The sequence below is a fragment of the Carcharhinus amblyrhynchos genome, chromosome 7, assembly GCF_965287045.1.
Source record: "Carcharhinus amblyrhynchos chromosome 7, sCarAmb.v2.hapA, whole genome shotgun sequence".
NCBI classification, from domain to species: domain Eukaryota; kingdom Metazoa; phylum Chordata; class Chondrichthyes; order Carcharhiniformes; family Carcharhinidae; genus Carcharhinus; species Carcharhinus amblyrhynchos.
In genome coordinates, this window is record NC_137330.1 from 39,583,080 (window position 1) to 39,603,714 (window position 20,635).

The 20,635-nt window shown below is 41.7% G+C and overlaps 1 protein-coding gene across 1 annotated transcript in view; it reads right to left on the reverse strand.

Annotated features, from left to right (window-relative positions):
- Positions 1-8,191: 8,191 nt before the first annotated feature.
- nbas (NBAS subunit of NRZ tethering complex) overlaps positions 8,192-20,635 on the reverse strand; it is a 240,443-nt gene continuing 227,999 nt past the window's right edge. Inside the window, exon 52 of the mRNA XM_080192176.1 lies at positions 8,192-8,817. Coding sequence (XP_080048302.1) covers positions 8,542-8,817 — 276 coding nt within the window. The 3' untranslated portion in view covers positions 8,192-8,541. The remainder of the gene's footprint in view (positions 8,818-20,635) is intronic.

The window sequence follows — 20,635 nt, forward strand, 5'->3', positions numbered from 1 at the left end:
CTGCTATGCTGGTTGAGTAACATAGCACTAGCTGGAAAATTTAAGCAAGAAGCCAAAAACGGGAATCATGCTGGCATCCAGCCAGGTGCAATCTTCCCGGGCCATTTTATCTGACAGGCACAAGGCTGATTGCAATCTTCATGAGGTCATTTAAATCTATTTAGCGAGCCCGGGACGCAATTGTCTGGACTCAGTCATTTCTGACCTCACCGATGAAGATTCCCACCAGTGGGATGATCCCTGATGGCCTCGCTGGTGGGACTGGAGGCCACTGAGGCCCCCTGGAGGAACAGGACTGGGGTCCTGGGGCAGTGCCAGTCAGGCACTTTGGCAGCGCCCACCAAGAATCCTGTCAGTGTCCACCAGGCACTGGACAGTTTCAAGGGGTGCGGACTGAGCAGGCCTCACCAGGAGGGGCAGATGGAGGCAGAGCTAAACCAGGGGTGGGGGTGGGTGGGAGAGAGGAGGGGAGGGAAGGTGAACTCTGCCTCAGGGGGCGGGGCTGATGCGGGACTGGCGATCAGACGCCTGGGGTGGGCATTGGGGATTACGGCTGGCCAGCAGAGGTTGGAGCCAACCGTTGGGAGGTGGGCGATGTCTGCGGCGGTGGGGGGAGGACAGGGCATGTCAACCAATCTCCTGCAGAATAGCGCATGTCCATTGCCCCCTGAACAGTTCGATGCTAGCCCCTCGAGCAGGAGAATTCACTGGCACGAATCATGGCCTCCGTGTTGCACAACGTGCCGAAAATTCATTTCACTAAATTCACCCAAAAACGGGTGGGAAAACCCTGGACATCACTGCAGAAATTCCTCAGCGTGGTATCCTAGGCCCAGCCATATTCAGCTGCTTCATCGGTGATCTTCGTTCCATTACAGTGTCAGATATGGGGATGTTCGCTGATGATTGTACAAATGTTCAGATCATTTGCAACTTCTCAGATACCGAAGCAGTCTGGGTCCATAAGCAGGAAGACCCAGACAACATTCAGGTCTATGGCACCTCACAGAGCCCCCATTGTTTCCACTTCCCTGAGCCCTCACTGTCTCCGAAAGCTGGAGCCCCCCACTGTCTTTCCAATAATGAATTTATATTTAAATGGAACAGCTTAATATATCTTATAGGGGAGAAGAGCAAGGGTTGTTCAATCTCAACCAAGAACTGTCTAGGAACTAGATTTCCATCACTTGAGTCTTTGCAATAAAATCTCATTGATAATCAAAGATTGACCTGTTCCACAATGGCAGTGTGTTGAAATAAACAAGTACTATGCATCCAATTAAGAAATTCTGATATATGGAATGGGGTGATTAATAATTCCCATTAGCTACGTTTGTAAAGTGTACCCATTACTTAACAATTCTAATTAGTGTGCAAGAGGAGTGGCTACATTGTGGCTCTGATTCAGCATGTTATTATTTCTCTCCTCCAAATATTATAATTACAAAAACATACAAATGTGCAGAAAATGAATAACAGATTGATACACATTATAAAATCTCATCACTTACTCTTAATAGTTTTTGACAGGATGGCATTCTGATGAATCAACAGTGATGCGGTCCTCCTCACAATGAGTTTCTGCTGCCATTGCAAAAGAACCTGATAGTTTTGCTTACAAGACTGAATGTTATGATTGTATTAAAAAGACCCTGAAAGTAGGAAAGACGTGGCTTGCTTGAGATGGCATTTTGATTAAACGTGCTTCAGTTCCCTGGTTTATGCACTAACAGCTGCAACCAATGAACATAATGAAAATACATAACACAATAAAACATTAGCTGGGTTAAAATAACTTTTAGGAATGTCTTAATACATAGAATTGGAAAAGACAGCTGTGGCTTAGTCCCATAGTACTACTTCTGTTCCTTTGTTCACTTCTCTTGTAGGAAATAATATCTGTTCCCTGTTCAACTTGCCAGTGCTGACAGCTCCCATTTTCTTATACTATGAGCATTGATTACCCTGTTAAACCTACTGGCAAGTTGGTGCAAGCTGTAGATTACTGCTGGCATCAACGAAGTTCTATGATAAACACCAAAGTAGCAAGGTTGCTCATTTCAGTTTTCTATCTATCTAATGAAAGAGCTTGTGAACAGTTAGCACTCCAATAATGTGAGTTATCTAAAACATTAGGCAATCGGGTACTTCTGTGTTCAAAGCCAGATACTTACCACATTTGCTATTAGGGTGACGGTTAAACATATTTCTAAAGAACATCTTTGAACTACCCATTTCAGTTGTCACACAGAATGATTAATATTCTAGGAATCAGTATCAGCATTGACAGTCTGGGGAGCTCGATGTTTTCTTCGGGGACCTGTCACTACAGAAATGTGTTTCTTGGTTGGGTGAAGGTACTCTGTATATAAATCATGTGCAAAAAATGATTAAATGGGCAGAAATATTTCCATTTTTGAACTTATGTATCAAAATGCATGTCGTTCACCCTTTGTTGAATAGAAACATTCTTCACATACTGTAGAATGGATCCCTTCCGAATGGGCACTAAACATACAATAAGAAGTCACAACTTCCTCTGTACCATTGCATCAGTTTATTTTGACCTAGACTGCTGTAGCTATCTGTGATTCCCCTTAGCCTGACTGATTTAACAATTGGCAAAGGAGCTTGGATAAAATTGTGAAGTGTGAAGGATTCCATTTGAACAATGAAAATAATCACACCAAGTTAGTGTTCATCTATTTTTCGTTTACTTTCTACATTCGCCACACACGTCAAAGTATTACAAATTAGAGGAGGAAGGGTCCCTGAAATGGAGTTTTAACACCAGCTGACAAGTTACTGCTGCTTTGGACCTGACCATTTGCAGCTTTGCGGTCCAGTGACTAATGCTTAATAAATTTATGAGGATTATTCCTGGTGCCAGCACTGCATATGCTACCAATCTGGACCTGATTGAGGTGCCCAGAAACAGCCACAGAGCGGGTGTAATGACCCTTAAACCTGTCCCCTGAGCTTCCTGCCTGTGAGCTGGGAACAATATAAAATGCAATCCTTTTTTGGCCACTGGTTTACTGTGGATTCTTTGCAAGTGAGAAAATAAACAACAATCGATAGCTGTAATTCTGCTCTCTAGAATTAATACAGAACATGGGAGGGGGGTGGTTTGACCATCTTTAAAATTTAATCAATACTGACAGATGTAGTGGCAGGGGAAGCAATTTCTGGTCTCTAGGTAAATTAACATGCTAATCCCAAAGACTACCCAGTTAGGATTTCAAACAAATTAAGAATGCTCCCCCATGATGTCTTGCAACTCACTGACTAATTTTCACACAGAAAATACCCGTGGTACATGGAGTCTTTGTAACACAGGACATGTGGTTAGAAGACTGAGAATCCCTGGCCTATTGTATATAACCAGTATTATGATAACTTATCTCCTCCTCACTAATTATAACCAAATAGACTCAGTTTCCCCTACGGTCTCCCCTCTCTATCCCCGCCATAGATAGAGAGGGGAGACTGTAGGGGAAACTGAGTCTATTTAGTTATAGTTAACGAAGAGGAGATAAGTTATCGTAATACTGGCTATATACAAAAGGCCAGGGATTCTCATTCTTCTAACCACATGTCCTGTGTTACAAAGACCCCATGTACCACAGGTATTTTCTGTGTGAAAATTAATTATGAAATGAAACATAAGCATATTATTGTTTCGCTTAATGCAAAATTTATTGATGTGTTCTAAGTAGCAATTCTGTTGAGACGTGGACATCTGATCTCTTAAACTTACAGTAGATGGACCTTCTCTGATTCATTTACCAGCTCCAAGGAGACCAATTATAGGCAAAGCTAACTAGCTTCACACGGGGAAGGTTCAGGCAAATGCAAATTGTGATTAAATAACTAGAATAATGGAGGAATCCCAAAGTTAGAATATCTCTAGTAAAAACCCTGAAATTGGACTGTGTACTTCCCATGTTGGTGGTGAATGAGTACTAGTAAATGGCACTGGATTTAGACATCAAGGACTGAATGTTCACTGATAATTTGGGAGCCCTTCAAACATGGTGTATCCTGATTAGATTTAGGCCACCTAGATCGGAACTTTCTATGAAAGAAACTTGAATTTGCCCATTCACATAGACTGGAATAGGAAAGCATTAGTATGTCTACCAGCAAATTAAGATCTCAATTTGGAACCAATTATAGGTCTATCTGGGCTTTATGAATTGATATAACAACCCAGGAGTAAAAGGATCACCAGAAGTCAATATAGCTACAATATAGGCTCAAATAGCCCTGCTTTAATTCAATTTCAATCATATAATCCTAATAACCTAGTCTTGGATTGGCACATTCTCACCCTTGGTAAAACACCATTGTACTGTTCCACAGAAAATATTTCCTCTCCCAAATGAGATGTCAAACCATTCATCCAAATTAGTGTTGATCAAATCTGTAGAACATAACACATACTTCTTTACCTTATGTCCACAGGATTGTAATATTCAATATCAAGGATGGGAAGCTCTCTTTTAGGATTTCACACAGAGCATTGCATTATGGAAGGTTGTTCAGCAACCTTGGCAGATTTCTGGAACACCTTAAAAAGTATCATGTTAAGCATGAAGAACACATTTCCAGAACCAACAATTCTGGACTAACCTGCTGTAACCTTGAATGGATCAAAAAAACAATTTAAGTGTGAATTCAAGAGGTGGCTAAACAAATTCAGCAAGGAGAAACATGACACTATTGGGCACGATTGTAAAACACAACAAAAAGGAGAGCAGAGACACAAAGAGAAATCCAAGAAAATAATGAAGGTGATAAAGGGAAACATAAGTTAATATTCCTGGCTACAAAGTATTCAGGAAAGATAAGGAAGAATGAAAATGAGGTGTGTTTAGTATTGATCAAAGAATCTATTATAATGCAGGATGGAATAATGTAGTTTGGTGGTGGGGATAGAGAAGGGAGACTGTAGGGGAAAACTGAGTCTATTTGGTTATAATTAATGAAGAGGAGAGAGATAAGTTATCATAATACTGTTTATATACAATAGGCCAAGAATTCTCAGTCTTCTAACCACATGTTCTGTGTTACAAAGACCCCATGTACCACAGGTATTTTCTTTTCTGTGTGAAAATTAATTATGCAATGAAAAGTAAGCATATTATTATTTAATATGCAAAATTAATGCAAAATTTATTGATGTGTTCTAAGTAACAATTCTGTTGAGACATGGACATTTGATCGCTTAAACCTACAGTAGATGGACCCTCTCTGATTCATTTACCAGATCCAAGGAGACCAATTATAGGCAAAGATAACTAGCTTCACACAGGGAAGGTTCGGGCAAAAGCAAATTGTGATTGAATAACTAGAATGATGGAGGAATCCCAAAGTTAGAATTATCTGCTAAAAACCCTGAAATTGGACTGTGTACTTCCCATGTTGGTATGAGCCATGAGCCTGGTAAATGGCACTGGATTTAGACATCAAGGACTGAATGTTCACTGATAATTTGGGAGCCCTTCAAACATGGTGTGTCCTGATGCTGGAATTACTGATCCCATTCCCAAACTGTCTGATTTTCTATAGCGTCTGGGCTATTTCCTGTCAATAGCTCACACTCAGCAGTGAAAAGCTACCGAATGCCAAACTAGTCCCGCTGCAAAAGAAATAAGTGCAATTGGCTCAATTGCAGTGATAGACATGTCTTGCCCCTCTGCAATTTTCATCAAGTCGGGCCAGATTTTTAAAGAGTCGTGGTTCATTGCCTCTCAGAGGGAAGATTTCAAGCTCAGCCCACCTGTCTTAGAGATGCTATCTGTAAAGGCAGGTTGTTTCTTCTTACAGGGTGTGTGTGTGGATTGGAGTTGGGCCAGTCAACCCAGGAAGAGGTTTTGAAGCCACGGAGGCTACTAGATGCCAAGGTGAGGTATTGCCATCCATGGTTCTTCTCAGAGGTTGCTCATATCAACATGGGAAGTACACAGTCCACTTTCAGGGTTTTTAGCAGATAGTTCTAACTTTGGGATTCCTCCATTATTCTAGTTATTCAATCACAATTTGCTTTTGCCCGAACCTTCCCTGTGTGAAGCTAGTTATCTTTGCCTATAATTGGTCTCCTTGGATCTGGTAAATGAACTTTTGTCTTTACGAAGAGACCTTTTTCAAGGTGAGTTCCAAATGTCCTCCTCATACAACTTATGCAAACTTTGGCATGCCACCCACCCCCATTCCTCATACCAGGCTTTGGCACTCCATTCAATCCCCTTGGCCCCTCATGCCTCCTATTGCAACTCTAGACACTCCTATGCCCACTGACCCAACCATGCATTGTAAAGAACAAATGAACCTGGGAGTGACAGTAGGATGTGTAAAAAACTTTAAAAAATCATTCATTCATTCCGTATGCCATACATTTAAAAAAGTTGCTTTACTGCAAGTCAATAAGTGTGTCAATCAACCAAACCTCTTAAAACATTGATAACAGAAACCACAAATCCTTGAAAGTAATCAGCTTTGTGAAAATAAACAGTGTGAACTTAACAGCAGAGATCTGAGAGTCAGAGCTGTCAAGAAAAACAGTTTTCTCTGGTTAGCAGCTGTTTCAACAAGATTATTGGATGTCTGGCTCTCAGTCAAGCCTTATTATGTATACCATATGTATGTTTCATTCTCATTATGGGGGACAGAGGGCAGCATAGCCTGGCATGGGGGCATGAGGATGGGCTATGGAGAGTGTGGAGATGGTGAGAGGGTGTGAAGGTTTAAGGGCCTTTGTGTTTTTATTGTAACTGAAACAAAATCCTACAGAACCATGGATGGCAATACCTCACCTTGGCATCTAGTAGCCTCCGTGGCTTCAAAACCTCTTCCTGGGTTGACTGGCCCAACTCCAATCACACACACACCCTGTGAGAAGAAACAACCTGTCTTTACAGATAGCATCTCTAAGACAGGTGGGCTGAGCTTGAAATCTTCCCAACTATTGCTTCCTCAAGGATGAAAATTCAGACAAGGGGCATCAAGGAGGCTATAACAATCTTTGCAATGTCTGAAACCTTTCATAGAACATAGAACATTACAGCGCAGAACAGGCCCTTCGGCCCACGATGTTGCGCCGACCAGTTTAAAAAAAAAACAATGACCCACTAACCTAAACCAATCCCTTTTCGTCCATAAACCTGTCCACAGACCTCTTAAATGCCCCCAAACTAGGTGCATTTACAACTGCAGCAGGCAGGGCATTCCAATCCCATGGAATTTCATGGGGGTTACTGTAGCAATATTTAGCATCCAAGAAAGCTGGAGTCAAAGGATGTCAATCTAGTATCCCTTATTAGCGCCCCTTGACAAGAAATGACTAAGGAGAAACTTCAGGGTGGAATTTTTCCTTTTTATTTGGCAGAGTATGGCAGCAGATGGAAAAAACGGCGTTCTGGTGATTTTCATCGTCGTAATGTTCAGCTCATAGTTGGAAAAATGGAAGAGGTGATCCCATGATGTATCACTGGCGGGGCAAACTCTGGTTGAGCCAGCACAACTAGCAATTTTGGTTTTCAAAAATTGATCGGCCGTTCTAAAGGATGCCCGATACAACATTAAACATAGAACAATATAACAGCCCTCTCCTCCCTCCCCAAGGAACATCGCCAACCTCCCCCGCTCCCCAACAACATTCTCCCCCAGCTGCTCAGCTAGGCGAGCAGTGCCTGTGCGTGACTTTCTCACCCTCCCTGAATAATGTGCTCACCTGAACTCCTTTGGTGGGTTCTGCATGCCAGGTGTATGCTGAGGGGGACCTGTTGTGATTCACATTGTCTCACCCTCATGCTGTGAATGGATTATCAGGTGTAGGGCCGCTGTTACATCATAGGGACAGTTGTTACGGGAGATTCTGCCAGTGTGAACTATGTTTTGGGTCTCCCACAGGATTTTTCACTCCTACCACTGATTCTGTCCACTGAAAATGGGAGCTGAAAATCTCTCCCTCCTCCTTTCATCTCTGTAGCAAAATCCAAGAATTGAAAAAAGTAAACATCACTTAAGAGCTGTGTTTATGCTGAGTAAAAACTGAACAGGCTGCTTCAGTGCACTGCCTATGCTGATAAAAAATGAGAATGGATTAGTATATACAGCAACAATTTTGATTCAGGAGGCAGACCAATGATGTGTGAGGAGGAAATAGAACAGAGGAATCATGAAATCATTCCACAAGTTTAAAATTGCAAGTTTATTTGAAAATTTTAATACACTATTTCACAATGACAAGTGTGCTGAAATCCATTTCTTCTGGGGCAGAACTTGTTTTTAACATCAGTATTGTTCATTTTTGTTATTAATTGAAGAATTTTTGAATTCTAATTTTCAGTAATGCACACGGGGGAAGTCGCTGACACAACCACATTTATATTATGGACTGAACTGCAGAAGCACAAGTATTTCCAGGTTGCAATTGCAGTCACCTTACTTCACTCCACCATCCCTTTGACGATGAGTAGGGCAGGAAGTCCATGCTTTGATCTTTTCCTGCAACTTTGCAATTGAAGCACAATCCTTTCATAACCATCTCTTTGTAACACCTAATGCAGTACTAAATGTACTTAATGATGGATGTGTTGCCTTATGATACATCAGTAAAGAACCTCCCTCTGCACTGCAGCCTGCTTGATGTAATTGTTCTGCTATCTTGTCAACACTGCACTGTTCTTCCTCACGACTTGCCAGAAGATGTTTTATAAGGCAGGGGTAGAAAACAGTAGATACACAGTCTGCCACTAATTTATTGTTCAGCAGCAAGGAAAGCAGTTCTGTATCACAACTGGAAGCATCAATCTAGAGGAAAAAAGATATGATGAGTCTCATTTGTTAAGTAGTCCCCTGAAGATTTGACATTTTGCTAGTTACTGAAGGCTTTGAATTATAGTTAACAATATGATCTACATATTAAGCATTAGGACCATAATACAAATACTCAAACACTTGAAAATCAAAAGTTCCTTCAGTTTCATTAACTCGACAATTTGTATTTAAACACCTTTAGGATAGAACAACATCTTAAAGCACTTTACACATCGGAAGCTACCACCAAGTGCAGTGGCTTCTGCTACATTAAGAAAAATGGCAACTATTTGCACATAGCGGGATGCCACAAAACAGCAATCAGATGGATGACCAGCGAATTATTGGTCAGGATGAAATTTGAAAGAAAACTGGAAAAACTCTCAAGGTCCTTTTTTGAATAGTGTCATGGGATCTTTAATGCTCACCTGAAACACAGAAATAGGCAGACATGAAATACAAAGGCCAATCCCCACAACACTGCAGGATATGCTCAGAATGGCATTGGAGTAGCAACTTTGATCTTGTACTCAATCCGTTGAGAAAGTTTAAACCCATGACCATGGTCCAGGGAGGAGAGTGTTACCCTCTGAGCCAAGCCATGCAAATGGTTACATTAATGTGACATTTTTTCATACAACAAAACTGACTTTGGTTATAAATTTTTGTACACTGCATGATACTTTTTAAATTATGCTGTGTAAGATGAAATAAGACTAAAACCCAGATGAAGGTATAAGCAGCTTAACTATGAACGGTTAGCTGATCTTCATCATTCTTCTATCAATGATTATGATACTTTCATTATCAGTTCTTGAGGTGACAACCGTAGACTTACATGCACTGATAAATTTCAGAATACACCAGGGAATAAAAGCAGGTTTGAGCACTAATGCATATTCAGAGTATTTTTTTGCTCAGTAGCTAACTTTCGATAAATGCTTACACAATGTGTTGGGACATTCAGCAAACCATGCATATTCACTCAGTTTTACAGAATTCCTGAATTCAATAGAACAATCAAGTACAATTTTGTATTAAAAAAGGTAAATTTGCTTTCAATCGATACGCTTGGATTTCTTAGAATAAAATCTAATCTATTTATGCTGTGTGTAATTTTTGAATTACGCCGTGGGATAAAATATAAGCACTGCCGTGATAGCACATCCTATCTCATGCCAAATTTACACTATCCCGTCCCAGCACGCTGTATGTCCCAGCTCCTTTACCTTGACCATGGCATCAGCAAGTCGTGCACATTGATTATTTCCAGGTTTCCTGAACTAATCTGTACAGAGTATTTAAGGCAAATATCAGAATTGTGTCAACTATGGCAGAGGGCAAAGGGATAGAAAGCTAACTGCCACATTTCCAGTTTCGACAACAGCATTACTTTATGGTCAATTAACTCAACTTGGAGTTATCTTGGAGTAAGATTGACAATAAAAGCAAGTCTCAACAACTCAGAGTTCAGGCACATTATTTACAATAAGAAATAACCAAAATTTGCTCAAGAGTTTCAGTTCAGCACATTAACTATTCTTTTTGAGTAAGGGTCATCTGGACTCAAAATGTCAGCTCTTTTCTCTCCTTACAGACGCTGCCAGACCTGCTGAGATTTTCCAGCATTTTCTCTTTTGGTAACTATTCTCTAACATTCGTTTAGGATAATAAATGCGGCAAGATGGTGGTACAGTGGTCCTATCACTGGATGGGAAATCCAGAGAGCCATGCTAATGCCCCGGGGCGGGGGGGTTAGGTTCAAATCGCACTACAATAACTGATGGAATTTAAATTCAATTAATAAAATCAGGGATTGAAAGTTAATCTCAGATGTTAATCATGAAACTATCGTCATTAAAAATCCATTTTGTTCATAAGAACATAAGGACATAAGAAATAGGAGCAGGAGTAGGCCATCCAGCCCTTCGAGCCTGCCCCGCCATTCAATAAGATCATGGCTGATCTGTCGCTGCTCAGTTCCACTTTCCCGCCCTCTCCCCATAACCCTTAATCCCCTCTCCTATCAAAAACCCATCAACCCGCATCTTAAAAATATTTAGCGAGGCAGCCTCCACCACTTCAACGGGCAGAGAATTCCAGAGATTCACCACCCTTTGAGTGAAGAAGTTCCTCCTCAACTCCGTTCTAAACCGCTCCCCTTTTATCTTGAGGCTGTGCCCCCTAGTCCTATTGTCTTTTTTGAGCGGGAAGAGTCTTTCCACCTCTATCCTATCCATCCCATTCATCATCTTATACGTCTCAATGAGATCTCCCCTCATTCTTCTAAACTCTAACGAGTACAAGCCCAGTTTATTCAGCCTCTCCTCATAGCTCAACCCCCTCAACTCCGGTATCAGCCTAGTAAACCTCCTCTGCACTCCCTCCAAGGCCAAAATATCTTTGCGCAGGTGCGGCGCCCAAAAATGCACACAGTACTCCAGTTGCGGCCTCACCAATGCCCTATACAGCTGCAGCAAGACCTCCCTACTTTTATATTCAATCCCCCTCGCTATGAAGGCCAGCATCCCATTCGCCTTCCTGACCACCTGCTGCACCTGCTAAAGGACCTAAAACTAGGGAAAGAAGTCTGCTGTCCTTACATGATCTGGCCTGCATGTGATGCTAAGGGTGGCATGGTAGCACAGTGGTTAGCACTGCTGCATCACAGCACCAGGGAACTGGGTTCGATTTCTGGCTTGGGTAACTGTCTGTGTGGAGTTTGCACACTCTCTCTGTGTCTGCGTGCTCTGGTTTCCACCCACGATCTGCAAGATGTGCTAGTTAGGTGCATTGACCCAAACAGGCGCCGGATTGTGGTGGCTAGGGGAATTTCACAGTGACTTTTCATTGCAATGTTACTTGCGACTGATAAATAAACTTTAACTTTGGACCCATAGCAATATGGTTGACTTAACTAAAATGGGCTAGCAAGTCACTCAGTTCAAGGAAAATCAGGGTTGGGCAACAAATGCGAGCTTGCAGTGACACCCAAAGCCATTGAAAGAATTTAAAAAAAAAATCAGGTGTATTTTTTTATACTTTCCATCACCAGGAATCAATCATTGTTAAGCTTATATTCAGACATTAGCGTATTTTATAATACAATTACTAATGAATAAAATATATTTTGTTTGATTTTTGTGTTAGGAATGTTATCAAGCAGTGCAATGAGAAACTGAACCTGCTTTTCTTCAATGTTAATGAGTTTGAAGCAACCACTGACTTCATGTGTGGATTAATGGCCTCCTCTGCCAGGTGTATTTCAGCACAGGGGAGAAGGGAGAGAGTGTGTGTGTATATGTATGTGTTGGGGGAGGGGGGGGTGAGTGCCCCAGGGGTCAGTGCTGGGGCCTCAGCTATTTACCATTTATATAGATGATCTGGAGGAGGGAACCGAGTGTATGGTGTCGAAATTTGCTGATGACACCAAGATTGGTGGAACGGCAAATTGCGCAGAGGGTGTGGAGAGTCTGCAGAAGGATCTAGATAGGCTGGGCGAATGGGCCAGGAACTGGCAAATGGAACTTAATGTTGGCAAGTGCGAGGTGGTCCACTTTGGTAGGAATAATGGTAGGAAGGATTATTACTTTTGTGGCGAAAAACTGCAGCAGGCGACGGTGCAGAGGGACCTCGGGGTCCTTGTGCATGAGTCGCAAAAACCCAGCTTGCAGGTGCAGCAGGTGGTCAGGAAGGTGAATGGGATGCTGGCCTTCATCGCGAGGGGGATTGAATATAAAAGTAGGGAGGTCTTGCTGCAGCTGTATAGGGCATTGGTGAGGCCGCAGCTGGAGTACTGTGTGCAGTTTTGGTCGCCGTACTTACGCAAGGATATTTTAGCCTTGGAGGGAGTATAGAGGAGGTTACTAGGCTGATACCGGAGTTAAGGGGGTTGAGCTATGAGGAGAGGCTGAATAAACTAGGCTTGTACTCATTAGAGTTTAGAAGAATGAGGGGAGATCTCATTGAGACATATAAGATGATGAATGGGATGGATAGGATAGAGGTGGAGAGACTCTTCCCGCTCAGAAAGGATAGTAGGACTAGGGGGCACAGCCTCAAGATAAAGGGGGGGCGGTTTAGAACGGAGTTGAGGAGGAACTTCTTCACTCAGAGGGTGGTGAATCTCTGGAATTCTCTGCCCGTTGAGGTGGTGGAGGCTGCCTCGCTAAATATTTTTAAGACGTGGGTTGATGGGTTTTTGATAAGCGAGGGGATTAGGGGTTATGGGGAGAGGGCGGGAATGTGGAACTGAGCCACGACAGATCAGCCATGATCTTATTGAATGGCGGGACAGGCTCGAAGGGCTAGATGGCCTACTCCTGCTCCTATTTCTTATGTTCTTATGTTCTCATGGTGGCGAACGTAAAACAAGAGAGGTGGCAAACGCTACACTTTCCCGTCCACCCAGTGTTCCCATAATAGTGGATGGGCAGGCACTGAAATTGGCAGCCATTTGCCATCTTTTAAGAAAAATAATTAATGGGCAATTGATTTTGTTACCACAGCAATTGACCTGTATTTCATACTGCCCACAGAATAAAATGGTTGGCATGGTCAGGCAGGTGGGAGTGGGGAGTCCACTTATGGAAATAAAATTTGGAAAGGCTGGAAGGAAAGTGAGACACAGAATTGGGGACGTCTGTTGTTCCTTCCTTCCTCCAAAACCAGCTTCCCAATCCCCTCATTTTCCCTCCTTGCCAGTCCCTCCAGGCTGCCTGGTTCCTCCTTGCCCCAAAAGCTTGGGATTCACCTGCCTTTGAGATGCATTGAAATTCTTCATGAGGCCGCTTCCAGCCACATCTACTATTCACTTCTGGAGTCATGGGCACTGCTAGAGGTCGTCACCAATCACATTATTTGGCAGCTCTTGAGGCTGGAACTTCTCTCACTGAGAAGAGCAAGTCCCACTTTCAGTTGATTTATCGTGGCAACACAATGCTATTGCTATGCGGTGGGCTTTTTGTTTTAGCTCCTTAAGCTGCCGGTTGATTCTTGCAATGGGGTGGCAAGCAGTACATGTGAAATTCAGCTCGATATACTGTCACTTTGGGAAATTTTACACTGTTACGGAATACTTGTGAAAATTATCTTCAATATTTTGACCTACTCTGCAGGACCAAAGAAAAAAAACTTCATTTATGTAGCAGCTTTCATGACCTCAGGGATGTTTCAAATTGTGTTTGCATCGATGGAATACATCTGAAATGTGTGACTGCGGTAGTGCAAAGAAACTTAACAACCAATTTGTATGTAACAAAAATTTGCAAAGCAGTAACATAAATGACTAAATTATTTTTAAGAATTAGCCTCTGAGAAGTACGTACTGGTCATGACACCAGGAAAACTATTTTGTTCTACTTACAGTCCTGCCATGGAATCTTTTAATTTTTTTCAATTCAGGAACATCTGACATTGGAGCACTCCCTCAGTATTGCACCTAAATTATGTGCTCAAGTCCTTAAATGTGACTTGAAAGCACAAATTTTTGACTCAGAGGTAAAAATGTTATCAAGAAGCTGAGGCTCACACTGAAAAAAGCAGAAGTGAGGACCAAAGAAGACACAGTGGTTAGCACTGCTCACATTGCCTGGAACCCAGATACTGGACATGGATGATTGTTTATCTGGAGTTTGCACGTCCTCCCCGTGTCTGCGTGGGTTTCCTCTGGGTGTTCTGGTTTCTTCCCACAGTCGAAAGATGTGCAGATTCGGTGGATTGGCCATGCTAAATTGCCCCTTAATGTCCCAAGATGTATAGGTTAGGCAAATTAATGGGATAAATGTGTGGGACTATGGGTATAGAGCCTAGGTAAGATTCTGTGTTGGAGAGCCAGTGCAGATTTGATGGGCCCAGTGGCCTTCTTCTTCACTGTGGGGATTCTATAAAGTCCTTCTGGACTATTTATAACAAGATGCAGTATTTTCTTCTAGTACATTCACACATGTCATTGACTGGATTATGCAAAGGAGAACCAACATAAATGTGTTTAATACAACAACAAAACTGGTGAATTAATGATAGAAAGAGTAAGGACATGAGGATACAAAATACTGATATGGCAACAATTAAGCAGGTAAGTTTTATATATGAGAAATAAGAAATGATTGGATGGACACATAATTAGCAAGGTTAATAATTGCTATGTTATCCTATTTAGAAGGTTGTCCTAGGTCTTCACTGTCCACTATGCCACCAATCTTGGTGTCCTCTGCAAACTTATTAACCATGTCTTCTAAATTCTCATCCAAATCATTAATATAAATGACAAATAGTGGACCCAGCACTAATCGCTGAAGCACACCACTGATCACCGGCATCCAGTTTAAAAAAAAACCCTCCACAAGACACTCCTCAAGACCACTATTTATTTCCCCAAGTTCCCTCACATGCATGCCTTTCTCAACTGATGAGAAATATATATACATGTTACTTCAAACACCCAGAACTCGCTTCCAAACATCACTGTGGTGATGGAGTGCAGCTGTTCAAGAAGGAAGATCATCACCGTTTCTTAAGGGCAATTAGGGTTGGCAACAAATGCTGTCCTGGCCAGTGATATTCACACATCTTGAAAGATACATCTCACAGAGGTGGAAATAGGCAATCTTGGTAATGGAGTGGATATGTGGTCACAGTTTATCCCATGGTCAAATAGGGAACAATGCACATGAACAGCTTGACTCAACCTCACAGAATGACCAGAGACAGGGATAGAGTTAAAAGCACAATACTGCAGATGCTACAATCCTGAAACAGAAGTGGGGAATGTTGGAAATAAGTCAGACAAAGTCTGTGGAGAGACAGAGAGAGAATTAATGCCATCAGAATTGTCAAGCAACGGACAGAATGAGTGCCTCAGGAATCTGACTTTATAGTCCGATTGCTTTGGTCTTCTCAATGTTCAGTTGGAGGAAATGTATGCTTCCATGCTTATCCAGGACTGTTTATCAAACAAGCAGCAAATAAATCAGAGACAGTGGGGAGGAAATGTAACATAGGTGATGGTGCAGCTGGGTGTTTTTGGATGATGTTACTGACGTTCAGCGTTTTGATAGGAAATTGAACAGAACCAAGAATAGATCCTTGAGAGACACCTGAAGTAGCAAACCAGGGGTAGGAAGGGAAACTACTGTAGGTGAGACTGGAACAAGGTGAACTGGTTGACAGAGGAGAGGCACTGGAGGAGAATAGCCTGGTCAAATGTGATGGGAAATTCCAAAATCTTAAAATCAAAACAGAGTGAATTCTGAAGATTTGGTAACAATAGACAACCTTGGATGATGGAGCAGGTATTAGCGAATGATCCAATGGAAATTCTATAACATATTGTGAAAAAGACAAATGCATATCTACCTAAAAAACGCAAAAAAGTTGGTAGTCTTACAGTAAACATTACATGTTGCAGAAAATTACTTATTTCATATGTATTTTGGATGTAAAATATATCTAACATATGTTAACAAATGCAATTTTATTACATCCTGAAAAACCATCTGTGTTCTACAGAAATTTAAAATCAGGAAGTTAAAAAAATTTAATTGAATTGCTTAATGAAAGATTAAGTGATACAATAACTGCCAATTACATTACCTTGACCTTCTTGGCAAGCTTGTTATGTTTGTACAGTATCAGAATATTTCTAAAGCAATTGCTTATTCCTATTCCCCAACTAATATTTCATGAAAACATTCATATGACTGAAAGAAATTCAAGCTTTTCAGCACAATGTACAGTGATCTAGGATCTGTCTCAAACTGACAAAAATGCAAGTAGGAATTGTTCAAATATACACCTGCAGGACCAAAAGGAGTTGAAGTGTAATTGGTGTGTCTGGGTGTCGAATTTCTGACAGTATATTTATATTATGCAACCCAGGTTCATTTCCAAGGAGCTGTTCAGAGACAACAAAATCATTAGCACACAGAACTGCTCCTTGGAGTCAGACACTTATTATTGAGTAGAACTTCAATCATATTATCAAGGAGTTCAGTCTGAATGCTTCAGAAGCAACCTGCTTCTTGTCGAAGAGGCCTGTCAATAATATGTGAATGATACATTCTTCATATTTCAATGGTGTACCAGAAATTGTTATGCAGTTGACATGCCACAGAAATGTTAGAGATGAAGGAATTATAAGCAAATACCACAAAATTCCCCTTTCATGTTATAATCTGTTTTGCTGCTTTTGTTTAATTTAGTTTCAAAATTTGGTCAAAATTCATATGCCACCCAAATAAAAATCAATTTATTAATGAGCAGTGGTGTAGAGTCAGGAATTCTAGAAGTGTAGAATGTGGGCAAATTGCTATGATATATTTTCCTTCACAGTGTCCTTTTCCAGAGAAAAAGTACTCAGAAAATTAATGAGACTAAAAGCCGACAGATCTATTGGGCCTGATGGTCTGCATCCGGGAGTCTTAAAAGAAATGGCTTCAGGTGTGCCAGAGAATAAGAGAATTGCAAACATTATACCTCTGTTGTAAGGATAAGCCCAGCAATTACAGTTCGGTCAATTTTAACTTCGTGGTAAAAAAAACTTCTAGAAACAATTACCGGGGATAGAATTAGTCACATGGAAAATGACGTGGGTTAATAAGGAAGAGTCAGATGGATTTCTAAAGGTGAAATGGTGATTAACTAACTTGGAGTTTTTTTTTGAAGAAGTAACAGAGTCAATGTGGGTAATGCTGTTGATGTAGTGTACATAGACTTTCTGTCACGCAATGAAGCTTTGCTTCACTCTGCACTATAAACTCTTAAGATGCTAATTTCTCTATATTTTATCTGAAACATGAGTTTACAACAGATGACTGTGTGATGATACTCTAAATCTAAAATATTTAAAGTATCTGTGTGATTCTAAGAACATAAGAAATAGGAGCAGGAGTAGGCCATCTAGCCCTTCAAGCCTGCTCCGCCATTCAATAAGATCATGGCTGATCTGAAGTGGATCTGTTCCGCTTTCCTGCTTTCTCCCCATAACCCTTAATTTCCTTATCTGTCAAAAACCTATCTACCCGCAACTTAAATTTATTTAGCGAGGTAGCCTCCACCACTTCAACGGGCAGAGAATTCCAGAGATTCACCACCCTTTGAGTGAAGAAGTTCCTCCTCAACTCCATTCTAAACTGCCCCCCCGCTTATCTTGAGGCTGTGTCGTCTAGTCCTGCTATCCTTTCTAAGTGGGAAAAATCTCTCTACCTCTACCCTGTCCATCCCCTTCATTTTCTTATACGTCGCTATAAGATCCCCCCTCATCCTTCTAAACTCCGAGTACAGACCCAGTCTATTTAGTCTCTCTTCATAGTCCAACCCCCTCATCTCCGGTATCAGCCTAGTGAACCTCCTCTGCACTCCCTCCAAGGCCAAAATATCCTTGCGCAAGTGCGGTGACCAAAACTGCACACAGTACTCCAGCTGCGGCCTCACCAGTACCCTGCTTTTATATTCTATCCCCCTCGCTATAAAGGCTAGCATTCCATTCGCCTTCTTGATCACCTGCTGCACCTGCAGACTGGGTTTTTGCGACTCATGCACAAGAACCCCCAGGTCCCTCTGCACCGTAGCATGCTGCAGCTTTTCGCCCTTTAAATAGTAATCCCTCCTATTATTTCTGCCAAAGTGGATAACCTCACACTTGCTAACATTATACTCCATCTTCTAGGTCCTCACCCACTCGCTCAGCCTATCCAGATCCCTCTGCAGACTTTCCACACCCTCCACGCAATTTGCTTTTCTACTCATCTTCGTGTCATCAGCAAATTTTGTCACCCTACACTCAGTCCCCTCCTCGAGATCATCTATATAAATGGTAAATAGCTGAGGTCCCAGCACCGATCCCTGCGGCATGCCACTAGTCACCAACCGCCAATCAGAATAACGCCCATTGATACCAACTCTCTGCTTCCTATTAGAAAACCAATCCTCTATCCACGCTAATTGAGGTCAGCATTCCAAAGGCATTGCACTATGGTGATACAGTCATGATAAATTAATAGCAAACGAGTACTACCTAATGTTATGTAACGGCCTAAATGCCAACTGCATAAAATTCCAGATAATCATTCCGAAAGAACTAACTGATTCCCACATCAAATGAAGCATAAATAGATGCCATAAATAGATTTTTTTAAAAAAAGCAGCAATTACATTCCATTCCTGGTAACTTCCAATCCCAGTCCTTCACACCTGAGAACCCGACCTCCTAACAACATTTCCACCAAACCGCATCCCACCTCCACCACCATCCTCCCCCCAACTCCCAACACCCCACCAGACCAACTCTTCACTGAGCAAATTTTTATTCATGCTCTCCTCATCCATTGAGAAACTTTCCAGTTTGATAAGCAAGCACCCCACCTCCCCCCGCCCCCGTCTCGCAAGCTACTGTCCCCCTGCTCCCAGGAAAAATAGACTGTCAAAGTTCATGTCAGATGCTTCAGGAAGACAGCATATTCACCTAGATTATTGACTACCTGAATTGCTCACCCACAATTCTCTTTCTCCCGACTGACTTTCTGTTTATTGGCTCTCCTCTACACACTGAGAACTTTTCCCAGTCAGAGGCACAGTACAACGTGAACAGCACCATCTGTAGTGCTTCTCTCTTTCACTCCGCACTCCCTCCTCTCCCTGACACATTCTGTAACCCCCACCTCACCTTCTCTATTCACCACATCCAGCTTCTCTTATCCCTCTTCCCTTCAGGGAACAGTGCAGCAAGAATTTTGAGAGTACATTAATTGAAGCTGAGTTTCAACTGCCCTTCACCGGCTCCCACCCACCAACTGAATTAACTTTTCTATGTCAACTTCTCAAGGTAAGTTTTCTGACCTCTGGTTCATTTACATCTCTCCATTCTCCTCCCTCACAGTCCCTTTCCCCTCCTTCTGGTCCCTCTGCCATAAATTGGTTCCATTATCCTAGCCTCTCGTCATCTTTGATTTGAAAAACTGAAATCAGTCTTAACCTGAGTCAAAAAGGATCATCTATCAGGTGAATTAAATCAAAATACCGCGGATGCCGGAATCTAAAATAAAAACAGAACATGTTGGAAAATCTCAGTGGATCCGACAGCATCTTGGAGAAAGAATAGAGCCAACATTTCAAACGGGTCATCCAGACTCGAAACGTTGGCTCTATTCTCTCTCCACAGAAGCTGTCAGACTTGCTGAGATTTTCCAGCATTTTCTCTTTCTGATCCATCTGGTAAGCTTTATCTTGTATATTATCCAAAAATGTGAGAAGAGAGTGTTCCTGTCCCCAAAGTTTTATGAACTTTCAAATTATTTCAGCATGGAAAGGAGGATTTGACATTTTTGGATTTGAAAAGTTGATGCAACAATATTTTAAAGTTGTATTCCTGCCAATATTTACCATGTTCGTCAGGTGAATGGAGAGAACCTCGAAAGCTTGTGAGTTTACTATCAAATAAATCGGTTGGACTTAAACCTAGTGTTGTCAGACTTCTTACTGTGTTTACCTCAGTCCAACACCGGCATCTCCACATCAATATTTACCAGGCATAGGCAGTGATTTTGTGTTGAATATCTTGGGAGGTTTTTACCTTCTTCCCCAATGTACTTCAACTCTAATATAGTCTGTCAAATGCACACTTTGTGCAAAATTTTTGAATTCTCCTATCTTTGGATGAATCTGATCAAAGTGTCAAGGAACATAGAAACAGATGGCATTCTGCATAACACTCCCCAGCTCCAGCAATCTACAGAGCATTTAGGCCAATTCCACCTACAAAAAGCCATCCAGAAGAATAAATTTTGAAGATTAAGTGTCTGAAGCTAGGTTATTC